This window comes from Xyrauchen texanus, chromosome 18 (genome assembly GCF_025860055.1).
Source record: "Xyrauchen texanus isolate HMW12.3.18 chromosome 18, RBS_HiC_50CHRs, whole genome shotgun sequence".
Lineage (NCBI taxonomy): Eukaryota > Metazoa > Chordata > Actinopteri > Cypriniformes > Catostomidae > Xyrauchen > Xyrauchen texanus.
Genome location: NC_068293.1, coordinates 37119595 through 37138523, shown reverse-complemented (window position 1 = coordinate 37138523; position 18929 = coordinate 37119595). Strand labels below are relative to the sequence as shown.

The window sequence follows — 18929 nt, the reverse complement described above, 5'->3', positions numbered from 1 at the left end:
TAACTTATTAAAATGAAATAACTTTCTTTGGCTCTGAAACGACTTTCCTCTTCAGGTGACCTCCCAGATCCCTACTTTTTAAACCTCTGCGCTCTATACACCTGACTCCTTTCTGGTATGTAACACGGTTATTCCTGATGGATAAAATCTCGAAATTTGTTCTTGTTTAATATCCTGTTTCACGTGGAAAGAGAAAGTAAACATACCTCTTCACGCATCTTCTTCACAGTTTCCCCTTTCTATATTATGGAGACATATGGAAAGTTTAGATCCTTTAATTTCATAGCTTAAAGGGATAGTTCACCCAAAAATGAAAATTCTCTCATTATTTACTTACCCTCAAGCCATACCAGATGTGTATTACTTTATTTCTTCTGCAGAACACAAATTAAGATTTTTAGAAGAATATCTCAGTAGGTCTGCACAATGCAAATGAATGGTGACCAGAACTTTGAAGATCCAAAAATCACATACAGTCAGCATCAAAGTAATCCATAACACTCCAGAGGTTAAATCCATGTCTTCATAAGTGATTTAATAGGTTTGGTGAGAAACAAATCAACATTTAAGCCCTTTATTTAACTCTAAACCTCCACGTTCACAGTTCTAGCCACCTTTCACTTGCATTGTGTAAAAATCTTCACTTGTGTTCTGCAGAAGAAAGAAAGTCACACATACCTGGGATGCAAGAAGGTGAGTGAATGATGAGAGAATTTTCATTTTTGGGTGAACTAACCCTTTAAAACCTTTGTAATAGTTATTTTTTATGTAAATTAAATAAGTCAATGTCAATATCTGCCATACCTTTCCAATGATGCTTCCGACTTCCTGCAAAATTAAAAAAAGAATCAGTTAAATACCGCATGATGCAGTCTTTAAAGGTGAAGTGTGTAACTTTGCGCCACTTGCGGCACCAAATAGAATTGTGAAAATAATGACTGTTTTCAAACAGGTTTCCAAAACACTCCCCCCATCAGCCATTGGTTATCAAATAGATTCCAAACAGTCCTGCCCAATCTTACACCACTGGTTGTTATGTCAGACTGGTCGGGACAGACAAGTGCAACAGACATGCAGTGTTTACACTTTTTGGTAAAACCTTTTTTACTCATTCTTTGAATAGGTTATGTTTAGTTGTCTCTGCAAATTAAACTGGGATTAGAGGAAGTAATTAAACATTAAATAGTATTTAAACAAAAAATTACACACTTCCTCTTTAAAACTGAAGAACATCATTTTGGCCATTTACACATTTTTATGTTTGAACACAGCATGAGAAAATAGCTTCAAAACAATTATTATAAATTCTATTCTTGTTTACAGAGATTTAATGAGTCTAAAATGCCATTGGTACGGACAACCCCTGATTCACCTTGGCCTCAAACAGTGGGTCAGGAGAGGACATGTCCCTCAGGGAAACTGCAGTGACATCATTAACCAACCCCCACCCTGCGTTGTTTGCTCAGCTTACCTTGCCGTGCATGAGAAGCCTGATGGTCAGGGTCACATTCAGGCCACCCTCTGACTGGACTTTGTTGGGTTCCATTCTAGGAGTAGAGGTGAAGCAGGAATATGGTCACGTGACAGGAAATTTCCAGGAGCAGGACGAGAATGATGGTACAGCAGCCAACCAGTCACCTGCAGGTGGGAGGAGGGTGACCAAAAAAAAGAGTCATAAAGAGCTCATACATTTTCAAATGAGTAATGAATGCACTTGCAGTGTGTTTGGCTCTGCTCAGGAATGTGAGCTGGGAATTAAAGGGCTAGTTCACCCAAAAATGTAAATTCTGTATTATTTACTCACCTTAATTTTGTTCCAAACCCATATGACTTTCTTTCGTCCATGGGACACCAAAGAAGATGTTAAGCAAAATGTTACCCTCAGTGACCATTCACTTTCATAGTATGGAAACAAGATGCAAAGAACATTTCCAAACAAAGATTGCCAAACATTTCTCATTTTAGGTTCCACAAAAGAAAGTCAGTTACACGGACATAAAAGTCAGAGAGAGTAAATGATGACAGATTTTTTTCATTTTTGAGTGAACTATCCCTTTAATACTATATTAATAACCTTTAATATGCAGAGTCTGAACACAAGAGGGAGCACTTCACAAGTAATCAAAGTCAACTCTACATCATTCTTGTTGTCAGGCAGTAATCTCACAAATTAATCTCAAAATCCAACAGACTGTGAGGTCATTGAGGCAAACACTTCATGGGCTACGCTGCTAGTGTAAGAAGAATATAAAATAATAAACACACCAAGAATCGCACACTGAACTCTGAAATGCTAGAGCCACAATCAACACTCTGATTTATGGGCTAAGGTCCAATGTGAAGTCAAATCTAAAAATATTCATCATTTAAAGTAGGTTTACTGGAATGTAAGGGACATTAATTACATCTTGTAACTGAAACAACATTCATGTTTACTTGTGAATTGTATAATTATAAAACACAGTTCCGACTCTAAACTGTGATCCATCAGTTGTTTTTTTTCATCTCTTTAGCTGTTATAATGAGTATCTGTCTGTGGTGGGAGGGTGGTCTTAACTCCCTCTTAGTACAGCTACAGACTGTCTCCCATTTTCAGTGAATTACGATGTCATGTGGTTCTGGGATCAGCTTCGATTGAGAGATTGAAACATTAAGCTTTTCCAGTGAAGCTGCCAGACCTTTGAATAGAGAGCAGGATAAAGGGAGAAAAAAGTGATACAAGAGAAATAGTCTGTGTGTGTGTGTGTGTGTGTGTGTGTGTGTGTGTGTGTGTGTGTGTGTGTGTGTGTGTGTGTGTGAGCGTGTATTTATCACTTTGTGGGGACCAAATGTCCCCATAAGGATAGTAAAACCCGACATTTTTGACCTTGTGGGAACATTTTGTCGGTCACCATGAGGAAAACAGCTTATAAATCATACTAAATTATGTTTTTTGAAAATGTAAAAATGCAGAAAGTTTTCTGTGAGGGTTAGGTTTAGGGGTAGGGTTAGGTTTAGGGGATAGAATATAAAGTTTGTACAGTATAAAAACCATTAAGTCTATGGAAAGTCCCCATAAAACATGGAAACACTACATGAGTGTGTGTGTGTGTGTGTGTGTGTGTGTGTGTGTGTGTGTGTGTGTGTGTGTGTGTGTGTGTGTGTGTGTGTGTGAGCGTGTATTTATCACTTTGTGGGGATCAAATGTCCCCATAAGGATAGTAAAACCCGAAATGTTTGACCTTGTGGGGACATTTTGTCGGTCCCCATGAGGAAAACAGCTTATAAATCATACTAAATTATGTTTTTTGAAAATGTAAAAATGCAGAAAGTTTTCTGTGAGGGTTAGGTTTAGGGGTAGGGTTAGGTTTAGGGGATAGAATATAAAGTTTGTACAGTATAAAAACCATTATGTCTATGGAAAGTCCCCATAAAACATGGAAACACAACATGTGTGTGTGTGTGTGTGTGTGTGCGAAGATTGAATGAGTGGAGCAACATTTTGAGCACAGAACTTGTTATTAACATTAACAAAATGTTTTTTTTTTTTTTACTAAACTAAAATGATTCAAATTCAGTAGGTAAATAAAATGACTAAACTATCAAGCTTGGGAAGCCTTAAATGCTATGCTAAAATAAAAAATAAATATACTGAAAAACTAAAACAAGAAAACACAGAAAATCTAACATAAAACTAACAGTTATAAAATGAAACTAAAGTAAACTAAATGTATTTGAAAGAACAAAATAAAAATAAAATACAAATAAAATGTTTTTAATAAAAATGTTGACCTCTGTGTGTGTGTGTGTGTGTATGTGTGTGTGAGAGAGAGAGAGAGAGAGAGAGGGAGAGAGAGAGAAAGCAAAGAGGAGATAAGAACAGATTTAGATTGGTAGATGACATGAATTGCCAGCTGTCGACCAATCTCTCTGCTAAACACAGATTGCATAAAAATTCTAATCTGAGCTAAGAGCGCACAAGGCTACAAAGCAACAAAGCAAATAAATAGAAGTAAACCAGCTAAGGCCTGTACTCCTAAACATATAGTAAGTGCCCTCCATTCTAAGACCAAGAAGTCTTGATGATGTGTCTTATGGGTTCAGAGAGATGCTGTACTGTAGCATCTCAGTCTTGATTAAGGTCGAGTGGTCGAACAATATGAATGTTTTAATGGCCAATGCCATTCAAAAGAAGGGTGGCCAATGGCCAATATACTGTATACTTTAATAGAATTTAATGATAGAAAAAGATTTTGCTGAATGTTTTTTGTGGAGACGCTGCAAAGCACAATGTGAACACTACTAGAAAATAAAACGAAAATATTACAATTTGCTTTCGTGAAAGAATTTACCCTCTGTAGCGGCTCCCACGGAGAGGTTCTTAAGAACAAACAACGTTCCACACTTCTCCTTATGACTCAATTAATGTTTTAGTTCTTTATCTGCCTCACATGACATACATCTCAAATGCCTTTAAGTTCAACCCTGCATGAAATCTTATCTAATTAAATCAGCCTGTAAAACAGCAAACAACACCACGCCTGTGAGCGAGGCGCTAACACCTTGCAGCAACTTAACAAATACACTAAACTTGGATTGAGGAAAGGAATACTTATCGTTGATGTGATGCTATTGCTCACGGTCTGGTGCTTCAATGAAAAAGCTGCATGAATAACATGAATATTATTACCTATATTATCATATTTTGTTAACCGTCAAGAATGCCTGAAGGATTACATTTTTAAAGAACTTCTTTGTATTTTTTGAGGTGACATAGAAACAGATATACAGACGGTCGGGTGCACAACAAACCACAGTGGACATCTGAGTGCTACTGTACATCTGTTGGCTGATAATGGCAATTATCAGAGCAAAAGCATTGGTTCCATAAACAAACTTATGTTACCGCAAAAGGCATGTGTCCTTTGAACCAATTTCTACTGATGTTGTGTGTGTTTAAGAGAGGGTGAGCGAGCACATTTCCAATCACTTTCCTGTTCTGTAAATTATTTAGAAATGTACGTTTCAATGAATGAATTAAAATCTCTGAATTCAATGTTCACGGAGGTCCCCGCATGAAATTGTTTATGCTTAAACATTTTTTGTACCAATATATGTAGGTAAATATTGCTATGTATTGTCATATTGGTGCATATAAATGAAAAAAATATATTACTGTTTAATACTATGTATTGCCATATTGGTGCATATAAATGAAAATAATTAATATTAAAACTAAATATATTATATATTTATATTTTTTATATTTTCTCTGGCTTACAAGGGTATTTTTAGAGGAACTATTTACAAATAGATTAAAAAAAATTAAATCAAGAAGCAAAATACAGTAAAAATCTAGTTTAAAAAAATGGCATTTTTTACCTCACACTTTTCAATAAATATCTTTAGTGAAAGAAAAATATTTAGTTATACATAAATGCTGCGATATGTGCTAAATGTTGTTAAAAGTATATATATATATATTAGCTATATCGACCAGCCCATTTTTTGCAAAGTATGAGCAGATTAAAAATTACCCATGGAAACACTTCATATTTTAATTCTTAAAATATTAATCATAAGTCTCATATCTTCCTGGTGGTAGATAAGCTCAGTCTTTTGCTAAAGCACAGGAAACAGAAAGTGGGTCAGCCCTTTTTCTAAAGAGCTTCTGGCCTCTTCCTCTGTGGTACCTATTGAATTAATCACGCTTTACGCTTGGTCAAGCCGTGCTCCCAAAATGCTCTTTTTTTTTTTTATTCTCTCTCTTCACTTTGCCTCAAATGCAGCACAGTACTATTTATCATTTTAATTAATTTTAAACAGCCAACAGTCTCAAAGCATCTAATACCTGTGATGGGATAATAATGTTTACTGAAGTGCAATGTGCAAAGTCATTTTAAAACACCAGTTAAAACACAACCGAGATTGTGCATTCTATGTAAATGCGCCAGATTGCTTCATTGCCTGGCAGTTGTAAACAGCCTACAGTTAGTCTAATGAACCATATTACTAGGTGGGATTTTATAATTTTATTATAGTTGTTGTAAATAATAATAATACATTTAACTATTTATTAAGAATTGGTGCCTTATAGTCTATTATATTGCTGTTGCTGCCGTGCCGAAAAACACCACTTAACAATGGTAAAATGTGTCATACTGTACAGTCTCTTGTGGCTTACTGATTTATAATCAATGATTTATAAAACAATTACAATAACATTTAGGACAAACCTTTCCTGACCTTAAGCCATATAAGATCTCAGTTGATCCCAAAGGTGATTGTTTAATTTATTAAAAACGTGATGTGGGCAGATTAACTTGCATTAATAGAACTGATTAGACATCAAATACATTGGTAATACTAGAAATCATATAAGCTGGTCTAATTGCTGTAAGCTACGTTAGATTTAAGGGGACAAGCTATTTGCCTTTAGCAACATGATTTCGGTTGATTTCCCCAGCAAAGAGAGGTTGGTATATGTGGATTCAGGGAGTAAAGACAAAATAGACTGGGTATATTCAAAGAAAATGTAAAACTGCTACCTGTAAAGTGATGTTGGGATATCAGGGGACTTTGAAAACTAATAATAATAATAATAATCCCTATTGCTTACAACTGTCAGAAATTGTAAAAGGGAAAATAATAGGAAACAGAACCTGAGGCTACAGTTCACTCCCCCACAACTAGAAAACAACAAATACCCAACTTCCTATAAAATGACCAGCAGTTCTGGAATGAGAATATAAATCAAAATGCTTTTTAGACCATAGGCTGTTTTTCTAATTAATGTGAAATGGAAAGAAGTTTCTACAACATCGGGAGAAAAAAAAAATGGTACAAACAAGCAATTTATCAACCACTCAAAGGTATTGACCTCTTTTAGGCAAAATCACAATACAATAGAAATGTGGGTACGTAGGAAGCAGAATCAAAGAATTTCCCCTAGACAAAAGCAAACATATTGGTACCAAAAATTGGGTGAAACGATGTTCTGTCACTGCAGACGTGTCCAGGCAAACTGCTGACACACTGTCCACAACCAAAACACGTCATCCTAATATTAAGCATTTACTGTATAAAATTCCTGCTGAAGTTGAAGGGTGATGAGTTAGTACATTTACTGCACTTAGTTCCCTTTTTAACTCATTGATTCCTAAATGAACACTATTCCCTGAGAGATCAAAATGTATTAGTCCATGCATATATATATATATATATATATACACACACTATATATACACTGTACATGCAAACTTGTATAACTTACTTGATGTTGGGCAGAGTAGCCATTCACTTTCATCGTATAGAGAAAAAAAAAAAGATGCAATGAAAGTGAATGTTGACTGACTTCAAACATTCTTCCTAACATCTCCTTTTATGTTCCACAATAGAAAGTCATACAGAGTTTGGAACAACATGAGGAAGACAGAATTTCCATTTTTGGGTGAACTATCTCTTTAAGTGCCCTTGGTTGGGAATAACTGAGAGTTGGCAGAGATGGGGTAAGTCCCTTAACAAGTGGGCTTTAGCTGGTTAGGGGAGCTGGCAGATGGGTCTGGGCAGATCAAGCACTATGATTTATCGTGTTAAACACATCACTAGTCCTGTCAGTGTATCAAGGGCAGGAACATAACAAGAGGTGACAGCGTTTATTGGGAGACACTGGCTCATACGAGATTTCAGGGCAAATTACAGCCTAAGGCGGTTTGTCTTTTTCTGTTTCTCAAAATCATAACCATGGGCGGACACAGGAACGACAGAAAAAAAGCATCCAGGAAAGGAAGAGGTAAAAGAGGGATAATCGGCACAATAGTGTGGCGGAAGTGGTTCAGCAATTCTTCGTGGACTTGAAAATCTGTCAAATACAATTTTCAGAGAGGCACAAACAATAACCAAATGAAATTGCTCACGCTGTCCAAACTATTTTTACTTACTCGGTTTTAAGATCTTGTCCTGGTATTACCCTTCTCAATACAATGCAAGAATCCAACAAGTGTGGGCATTTTCTAAAATTGGTCACTTTAGCAACAATTGGTTAATGAAAAACCAACACAATGATTTAGTAATTTACCACAAAGTCGACAACTGTAGACCACTCATTAAATACATTTAATACTGATTTCTTGATTTCCTCCTATTAGTTTATGAAAAAGTCAACAATTGTATAATCACTGCAAAACGACTGTCAAAAGAAACAGTAACAAATAGCCAGCAAGTTGCTGTATTTTAAAACACAGTAAATAACAAACTGGCTGCAGAGATACTTTATAAATTAGGATTTCTGTATCATAATTTCAGCAAATGATGGTTGCTTGTAAGCGTGCTTATACAGAACTTCTGCTATATTTAATAAAAAAAATAAATAAAAAAAATTAACGGAAAAATACTATAAAGTTTAAATGCATCTTCTACAGTTAGACACCATTTAAAATACAGCAATAATACTGTGAAAAAAAATTAAATAAATTACATTATGGATACGTGCAAACGGTCCCTTCAGTACAGATATAAATCTCTGTTTTGATTGCTGTAGCTGGGAGAGGATATTCTCTCCTCTGAATGAGGTCCTTATGAGGGGTCACTTCTCTAACTGTGGGGAGGAATTAAATTAAAGCCTCAATGTAAAAAGCTTGGTTACAGCATTTGATCTGCAGGCCATTAGAGACACAGAAATGGAATCTTGTTGGAAGATGATAATGCACGATTCCTAAGACTGTTGCAATTTTATAAACACAGAAATACTCAAAGCAATAAAACAGGCGCATGAGGAAAATGCTAAATATAATCTGAGTATATCCTCCATCATCTGGCCTGTCCTAATCCTCCAAGGCAGTCGTTACGTGAGAACATAAACCAGCCATAAGCCTGCTCAAAAAATCAGTGCCATAAAGAGAATGTTGAATAAAGAGACTGTTGAATTCCCTCTAAACTATAATGGAACATTTAGAATTAATTTGTGTACCTTTTGTTACCTCCCCAGTTTATGACAGTCAAACACCACTGATTGTGATGTTTTTTTTTTTTTCAGATTGTGAACTGAAATTCTGTAATCATTGGATGGAAAAATTCCACAGATACTACTCAAAATTCAAAGTCTTTCTAGTAAGTCTGTCCACTGTCGACCATCTTTGGAACGTTCCTGGTTGACTATTTCCAGTCATGCCAGTGCAGATCCTATCTACTTGGGGGAACACCTAAATCTAAAATAATGGTTGGTCAAGATTATGATCAAAGAGCATTTTTTTAAATCATCAGTAAAAACTGGTATCATAAATTGTGCTTCTTTACCTCATATTACGGTAAAAAAATTGATATTTTTCCAGCTTGTATAGCTAATGAGCATGCGTGTTATAGAGTTGATTGAGAGGCATGTCTGTAAAAGGTAATTGGCTCTTTTACCTTTAAGGCGGGACTTCCTTTCTACATCCGTTGGGCACTAGAACTTCTTGGTTGGGCGTTCCAATTTCTTCCATGCATTTGAATAGAAGTGGCCCATCTCTGCTAAATAGTCTTTGTCAAAATTTATGTAAATTACTACTCATAGTTGGGTCCAAATGGAATCTCCAGACTTTTTTCACATTGTTTGCACTGATTTCAGGAGAAATTTGTGGAATACTATGGAATGGATTTAAACCGCAGAGTATAACACTTTATTGGTAGCTGAAAGCATTAAATGTGTTAAAATATACAAATAAACAAACAAAGGGGCAAAAGACCTTTGTGAACAATGGGCTGTTCCAATTTCCTGAATATGTGGTTACATTCTTGTAATGAGGAGATTACATACATATTAGGGATTACAGTCTTTCAGCTACTAGTTCATCAGAATAAAGGCTGGTGCATACATGTCCAATGCACCATCATCACTGAATGTAAATGTCTGCTGTATATGTGACTACATTGCTTTCAAATGAAACAGTTTACCAATTCAAAAGTTTTGTGTTGAGTTTCACCACATATGATAAAAATAAATGACAATCCATTTGAAACTCTTCAAAAAGTGTTAATTTGGTAAAACTCACCTCCTGACCTTGTGATTATTTGCTTAGACAAGCATAAAAGCATCAATGACTATGACATAATGACAAATGACAGTGAGTATCGAATATACTGCAGCACCGCACTAAAAGAAAACGGCTTCTGTAGGTTATTTGATTTTGTTTGTGTTTATGAGAGTCCTGCAAGAAAGTTATCATGAGATTTTCCATTTTAAAAGACAATGTTAGCATAAAATTGGAAATATGTGAACATCATTATTTATTTATTTATTTATTTTGGCTGTACACAGAAGTTAGTTCTGTAGTTGAGTTCAATGGTTTTACAGTCACCAGTTTATTGGATCATATGGTGCATACAATGCAACACAAGCACTGTGGCTTCTTGTTCTTTTTCTGTGCATTTAATCTGATCATGTGAAAGAGATTGGATTTGGCATTTAGGACAAAAAAAAAGAAAAGAATTGGTTCTTAAAAGTTGGGGAAAACTCTTACATTTCTGAATAAAAAACTCAAACTTGGCATGACATTTTTTTAATGTTCTTTTGATGTTTTTCAAAGTCATGTCCCTGTCTGTTTTAGTTGAAAGTTTAAATGAGACATAACTAAAGAATAAACAGTGATGATTTCAACCTGGTCAATTCTGCATTAGATCTAGTCTTTGTTTTCCTTCATTGGCTTTCCAGCTCATGCACAATGAGCAATGTGAAAATATTGATTATGTACATCCAAACATCAGTTACTGTCGGGTCCGACACACATAGTGCAAGTGATAATTTCGATTTTTCACTGTAAAAGGTACGTTTTGCTGGCGTGTACATTCCCTGTGGGCATGCGGAATCAACAAGTCTGGGGTCCCATTGGCAGGGCGTTGTGTGTTGAGGGAGGAGCAGGCGTTCGGTCACCCAGATGTGAACAATTCTAGGAGAGCCTTTTGTTGCAGTACGCGTGTCTGCAGGGGCACCCTCGCCTACTCAGCCTGACAGGCTGCTCAAAAACTGTCAGCTCTGATCAGTCGCCCTTGCCTGGATCTCAGCCCAAATTATAATCAAGAGGTCAGTAGACCAGTAATGCCAATACAAGATGAAATATGAAACCAATCCTAAGAACTGAGAGCTGAGATTTCGGTATTAACGAGCCATGCTATGCTAACGGCCTACTGATAGAAGGGAGATGAAGTGCCGAAATGCTAAATGGAGACACCTCTGGTCGACTCCAGGCAACACAGTGCAAACCAGTTTTATATATATATATATATATATATATATATATATATATATATATATATATATATATATACAATGTGGCATCTCCATAAACAAATCCTTAAACAGCTGTAAATATTAAGATGTTAAGTAAACATCTATTCATAAAGTGAGATATGGATTCTCTGTATAAAACACGGTTGTTCTACCTCTATATGAGACACCAACGAGCCATGTCCCTTAGATATGTTGGGAAGCAAATACCATAATCAACCAACCAATTACACCTCTCATGTTGAGGCACTCTCAAATAGTTTAGAATTATAAAAAAATATACAAATAACTATAAAAATATTAAATCAATTGCTTGTTCTGTTCATACATGTGTCTAATAAAATGCTTTTGAACCAGTTTTTAGGACAACTTTGTTCACTTCATTGTGACAGATTTAGAACCGATGACGATAATTTAGATAACGACAGTGAAGGAAATTGTGTACCTCTCTAGAAGAATTAACAAAGAGATGAGCAGCGTTTAATGTTATGAACAGCCATCAAGGTCGCAATCGCAATGGAGACTGACACACAAGTCACAATCCTAAACGCCATACTGTCTGCAGCATACAGACCATTGTCGAAAGATATACGGATTTAACATAAAAATGGATGTTTCTGCCAAAAACTATCAAATAAAAAGAAAATCAGAAATCCGAAGACATTTAGCCAGATCTATAAATCTTTACAATTTCACAAAATTTCATGAAAGATTTAAATACAATTTTAATTTATGTTAAACAGCCAGAAGGTCTAGTCTATACAGGATTTCACATGTCCAACAAAATCCTACTCACAGTCAGAATAGGTTGGCTTGAGTATCAAGAAGAATGATACTCATTCAGTCAGTATTGGAACATCATACATAAAGACAACATAACGTTTATTTTTCAGTTAACTGCCATAGAGAATAATGTTTCTAATGGTCAATAGATATTACAGCTGCATGCACCAGGCCACAATGATGCATTGAAGCATCTGCTAAAAATAACGTTAGAAAACGTAAAAAAGATTTACCTTTACAGAGCTCCTAACCGATGGCCACCGATATTGACGTTCGGAAAGGACTGGAATTAAAAATCACAGAGGGAAAATGATTTCTCCGCCGTTCACTCGCTTATCCCTGATGGAACGGCACCATCTGATTGGCCCTGGTATGAGGTCATGTGGGTGAGGCAATGGACACGTGATCTCTCACCGAATACAGTGGGCAAAAAATTGCCTAAATCCAAATTTCACTGCAGCAAGTCCCTTGTTTGTTGATGCCTTTGACATTGGATGGGTTGAGGTTAAGGTTTTTCAGAGTAGAGCAGTCCCACTACGCTCCGTGAGCAGCCCCAGGGGTATTGGGGGCAGAATCGGCACCCAAGCCTACAGCCGTCTCCACTGGGCGACACGTCAGCTGTGCCCACCAATGCACATGCCCTTTCCTATAGTCTGGTCCAGCCCAGAGTGTCTGGTCTAAACACCATCTGTAGACATTTATATCAGTTACTTCTGTCATTACAGTGCATTTTTTGTTTTGTTGTGACATTTAAGCTTCAATCTTCATATGCTTCCATACCCCCTGCACCTTTCCCTCATCCCACACTGTCCTAATTTTTTCAGCACTAAAGACCGTTGGCATGATTAATAAAAACAGGTTAACATACTTGTACTAAAAAACCAAGAGGCTTAAGCCGGGTGAGGGGTGGCTTTCTATCAACATCACAATATCTGACAGTCATTGTGTCTTCCACCCGTATTAATCCAGCACAGTAAGGAATTATGGGGAGCTTCGCTGGCACAAGATGGATTACGTACCCCACTGGCTAATTCTCTTTAGTTGGCCTGCAAAAAAGGAATGAATCATGAACTATTGAGGTTAAAACCCCATCAATTCCCATTTATGGGAACAAAACAAATATTTACTGAGATTTTTGTCTCATGTCTGTCATGGCATCAAAGCTCTTTTAAAAGGGCAATATAAGCCATTTTAGAGAAGGGATAACACAGTCCTTCTACACTCTAACAACACTGAGGTGATGTAAAATCTTAGATGTCAAATTTCGAAAGCATTCTCGAAGGTACCAGCAAATTCGTAACCCATCAAATCGGAGCCTCGTCCTTTCTCTGCTAAGGTAAGACCAGTCCTGTCACAAAAGGGAACCAAAGACCACTGAAACATTGATTCAAAGAGACAAAAGTACAAACATTCACAAAGAAAATGAAATGTATAATGATTCCTGTAGTGAAGTCAACTAAGAAACCAAATCATAAATGGAACCCCTAAACAAACTTGGTGCAGACAATCTAGCATCCTTACCAGATACAGGGAAAGTGCTGAGGTTCACTGAGTACCAAATATGGAAGACAGTAGGCACAATGTTTTGACGGTAGGCACAATGGTCCTATATGTAAACTCAATTATTACCCCAGCAAGGTCAAAAGGCAGCATTGTTGGGTTGTTTGGGAACAGCAATTGGCCATCATAAAATCATCAATTGAGTGAGCTAATCGGCCCTGACGAGCATGAAGGAGACAATGACTGAACAATCGTATAGTGCTGCAGCAGTACGTTTCAACTATGATAGGGTAGACAGGATCTGATTTAATAGAAAGCATGACATTTCTGGGTTGGACACAGTACCAGTCACTTGTAGGGTTGGGTCGGTCGACCATTCTGCTAAACCTTTACATTTTAAATTATTTTCAGTTTGTTTATTATATATACACATTTTATACTGTATATATAAATGTAATTTTTTTTAGTGGTGGCACTTTAGTGGTGGCTTTAATTAGCATGTTGATAGAGTGCAATGCTTTAGCTGTAAAACCCACTCGGAAAAGTTGGGTCTTTAAATTCATCTCCTTTAAAGCCATACATATTCAGATGTACGTCTTTGTTCACTGCAATTTATTGTACACTTTTTTTTTTGGAGTGGGTCACCATGAATGTTGCTTTTTTAAGATACATTTTTTTGGAACTGATTTAAACATGGTAAAAATATGCTAAATGGATACTTCACCCAAAGATTATAATTCTTTATCATTTACTCTCCCTAATGTCATCCCAGATGTGTAGGACTTACTTTCTTCTGCAGAACACAAATTCAGATTTTTAGAAGAATAGCTCTGTAGGTCCTAACAATGCAATTGATGGACTCCAGTGGTTAAATCCATGTCTTCTGAAGAGATATGATAGGTGTAGGTGAGAAACAGATCAATATTTAAGTTCTTTTTAACTATAAATCTCCACTTTCACTTCCACATTCTTCATCTTTTATTTTTTGCTGTTTCTTATTAAATATGCTATTTTGCCACCTAGTATTCATCTGATCTGTTACTCATCCACACCTATCATATCACTTCCGAAGACATGGATTTAACCACTGGTGTCTTATGGATTACTTTTATGCTGCCTTTATGCGATTTTTGGAGATTCAAAGTTCTGGCCACCATTAACTTACATTGTCTTCTAAAAATCTACATTTGTGTTCTGCAGAAGAAAGAAAGTCATAAACATCTGGGATGGCATGAGGGTGAGTGAATTATGAGAGAATTTTCATTTTTGGGAGAACTATCCCTTTAAACGGAGTTGAGAGTACTATACAGTCTTGAAGCAATATTCCGAGTTCAGTACAAGTTAAGGTCAATCGACAGCATTTGTGGCATAATGTTGATTATCACAAAAATGTATTTCAACTCATCCGTCCTTTCTTTAAGAAAAGCAAAAATCTGTGTTACAGTGAGGCACTTACAACGGAAGTGAATGGGGCCAGATTTTGGAGGGTTTAAAGGCAGAAATTTGAAGCTTATAATTTTATAAAAGCACTTACATTCATTCTTCTGTTAAAACTCATGTATTATTTGAGCTTTAAACTTGTTTAAATCATCATATTTATAGTCATTTTAGGGTTTTAGGGTTTGTGACATTACATCGTCTTGGCAACAAAGTGGTAAAATTGGCTATAATTTTACATAGAAAAGGTTAGTAAGTGTTTTTATCACACTAAAATCATGTTTATATGCATATTGTTAATGTCTTGTGGCTATACTTTTAAAACAATGAGTATTTTAACGTTTGCGGGTTTCCCCTTCACTTCCATTGTAAGAGCCTCACTGGAACCCAGATTTTCAGTAATTCATCAGCAGGGTTGGGAAGGTTACTTTTGAAATGTATTCCACTACAGATTACAGAGTACATGCTTTAAAATGCAATGTGTAATGTATTCTGTAAAATTACTCAAGGTCAGTAACGTATTCTAAATACTTTGGATTACTTCTTCAACACTGGTAGATTTTATTCTCTTGTATTCACTATAAAAACTCTGCCAGTACAGTCAGACAAAATACACATGTTAAAAATACATTCTCTGAAATATCTTAAGCAGTGTTGTTTCTAAAACAAGATAAATCAAACTGATCTTGTTTTAAGGATTTTTTGATATTTTTGCAGGAAAACAATACAAAAATGATAATCAAGAATATGATTTTTGCCCTAATATCAAAGTTCTTACTAGAAAAAAATTAATTATGATCTAACGTGAATTTTGTTGATAAAATAATATGATCGTGTCTGGTAACATGCATGTAAAATGGCTAGAAATAGCATTTTAGCTTAGCGTAAAGCTGACAATTTACACAAGGTTTATTTCTATTTCTTCTGCTCCAAACTTCAAACGTTCTTCTCTGTCTGCTCGTATGAATGTAACACATCATAAGAAAGTGTTTCACCGCTGTTCAAATGCATTTTGGATCACATAATTTATATGTATAAATCAGTGGCGGCTGCTGGTCTTTCAAAGAGGGGAAGCTCATTTTCGGCCTACATTATAAATTATTTACCGTATTTTTTGCACTAAATCAATCTTAGGTGTTGATCTGCCCTGCTGTTTAATTCTAATTTTTTCCTCGTAAGGAAGACTTTCAAATGGCTTCGCCAAAATCAGGTCGACAATATTAGCACCGTCTGCCATCGTGCGCAGTTTCACCCGTACGACGCTAGCCTAGCCTACTGTATGAATGAATGAATGAACGAACGAACGAACGAACGCTCTAAAACAAAATATATTAAACTTGGTAAAACTGAAACAAGGAATGTGGTGTATAATTGTGTGAAATGTATTATGCAAATTGACTAGCAATTTCGCCAAACAAATATAAAGAAATAGGTTGCAGCAGTTTGTCTTTCGACTACACTTGAGAAATCCGCGATGGGACTGAGCGCGAAATAGCTTCAGTGACTTCTTATAGTACAGATTCGCTGTCAATCAAAAGGAGATGCAGTCTTTCGACAGATCCTCCAATCATCACGCGGAAGCCCGGAGTCCGGGCCAGCCCACTCCTCATTCACCCCCAGAGACGCTGAGCGTCCGTGGGCGGGACATAATCGCAGCATTTATCCAATGACCGTCTATTTTCGGAGCACTGAAAAAAACTGTTCAGAGCAGCCCCATTGAAGTCAATGGACGCTCGGCTTCAACAGAGAAATGCACTGACGCTACGGGAATGTATGAGAAGTAAATCGAGTCAGCCGACCTGCTGCTATATGTAATGTAGCTGATTCTGAACGAACTCGTCTTCGAGATGAACGTGTTCTAACGCATTTTTAGTCAATAAATTGTTTACACAATAGTAAATATTTGACCATTATTTTTTTTACATTATATGGGAAGCTGAGCTTCCCTTGCAGTCTTAAAGAAATCCCCACTGGTATAAATGTTTTCCAACTGAAAAGACAAAATATTAAATTAAACAAATGGCAATAAAATACAAAGTAATCTCTTCAGTAATCATAATACTTTTTAAATGTAACTGTATTCTAATTAGCAGTTATTTAAATTGTAACTGAATTGGAATGCAGTTACTTATATTTTGTATTTTAAATATGTAATCCTGTTACATGTATTCCGTTACTTCCCAACCCTGCTCATCAGTAACTGACATACTACATCTCATATGAACACAGTTCTCAGCTTGTTTTGGATATGTAGCCTAAATAAATAATATGACATGCTCTAAAGCTACTTTTTTTTTTTTCATGTAAATTACATTAATTTAAATAAAAAAATTTGATTAGAATATTAGGGGAATATAGTAACAATTAAATAACAAAGGTTGTAATTTCACAGCCCTGTTTAGAGCTCAAACACGCATACGTCAGTGAACAAGCTTCTCTCATGCACTCAGGAATGTGCAACGGACATCAAGATTTTCACTGAAAAAATGCTGACAAGATGACAAGTGAATAAACTTTTATTTTTGAATGAACTATTCCTTTAAGACGGATTCATCAACTAGTCCAAGCCACCTACTAGTCAATTTGGCATGTAACGTCGTTTTGCTCACTCCTGTTTTCTTGTACTTCATTGTCAAAGTACTCCTCTATGCCTGACAATGCTGCCACGCTATGCAGAAGCAGTTCCTGGATTGATCAGTTTAACTTTGTCTGTGAGCCCTAATTGAGCCACAAGCCTGGAGAGTTTAATTAAGAAGCTCATTACTGACTGCATGGCTGGGTTGTGACATTAGGAATGCTGTACTGGCTCAGTGCCTTTGCTTTGAGAGGCCTGAAAAATCCATATATCGCTGAGTGCACAGGAAGACTGAAGTGCATGATAGCGACCTCTTATTTTATGTGCTGCAGGATCTCGATTCTTCATGGCTTCCTTTGTGATTATTCGGTTTCTTATGACACTAAAAAGGAAGGTTCTTTCCACAACGCTTTTAAAAAGCTGAGTCCCGAGGTCAGTGTGAGAATGGTTCTTTTCTAAGAAGCGAAAAAAGAAGTGGTCGATTAAGAAGTGTTTCCCTGGAGGCTAGAATGGATCCGGTAGTTTAAGTGTATCCCTTGGCCATACGTTCACACACAGGCTGCGGATAAGTGGAAAATTATGTTGCTCAGGGCCTCAGTCGCACCACCACGGACTGGCATTTGGTCCATGCTCGAAAAGCTTTTACGCTGCCATTCTCACCCAGACCTAGCGATGAGTCTGTAATGGAAAATGTTGCCTGACCCTCCATTTCGTTGCAGTCAGAGCTTTTAATAATGGGACACCCCTGAAGCTAAAACCAATAACTCGGGACATCTGTTTGAAATGGAACTTTCATGGGGGAACTGTCACCTCTGTGATGCATAAACAACCTTGTTAATGCACATAGATAACAGATGAAATTCCACATAATGTACAGACCATAATTCTTTGCATAATGCTTGGGAGAGATTTACTTGTGTGCTACAGCCTTGATCTTGCAAAACTTTGTTATTAATGCAATTGTTCACTCAAAAACAAATTTTGTTCTCATAATTTCCATTTGAATTTACTTTTAATCCAAACCTCAAAGACTTTCTTTCTTACATGGAGGAATAGATGATATTTTGAAGAATATCCTGTAGATATTGAAGACTATCTAGAGTAGCTCTAAAATTAATTAGGGAACTTTTAGACGTGGGCAAACAATTACTTGAATTTCAAAATAATCCCAATTTATATTGTATGGCTTTAGAAAACCTGCCAAATACAGCAGTGCACCATTCATATGGACAAATTGTACAGTACTTTATTGTGCTTTAATGACATGTTGAAGCCTGAGAGCACCTATAACTTTTATATGATTTGGAAAAAATACAACAAAAAAAGCACACAGGATGTTCTTCAAAAAAATCCAATCTTTGTGTTCCATGGAAGAATGCAAGTTATAAGATTTTA

At 36.3% G+C, this 18929-nt stretch overlaps 1 protein-coding gene across 11 annotated transcripts in view; it reads right to left on the bottom strand.

Moving 5' to 3' along the window:
• The window catches only part of LOC127658681 (poly(rC)-binding protein 3), a 97357-nt gene that overhangs the window by 16695 nt on the left and 61733 nt on the right, over positions 1 to 18929 (bottom strand). For 10 of the 11 annotated variants that reach the window (XM_052148096.1, XM_052148095.1, XM_052148099.1 and 7 more), the window contains 3 exons: positions 1472 to 1638; positions 805 to 828; positions 207 to 239 (listed from right to left, as the gene is read on the bottom strand). In XM_052148096.1, coding sequence (XP_052004056.1) covers positions 207 to 239; positions 805 to 828; positions 1472 to 1546 — 132 coding nt within the window. In that variant the 5' untranslated portion in view covers positions 1547 to 1638. Of the gene's footprint in view, positions 1 to 206; positions 240 to 804; positions 829 to 1471; positions 1639 to 12255; positions 12345 to 18929 lie in introns of those variants that run through there. The other variant, XM_052148097.1, reaches the window with a different exon arrangement.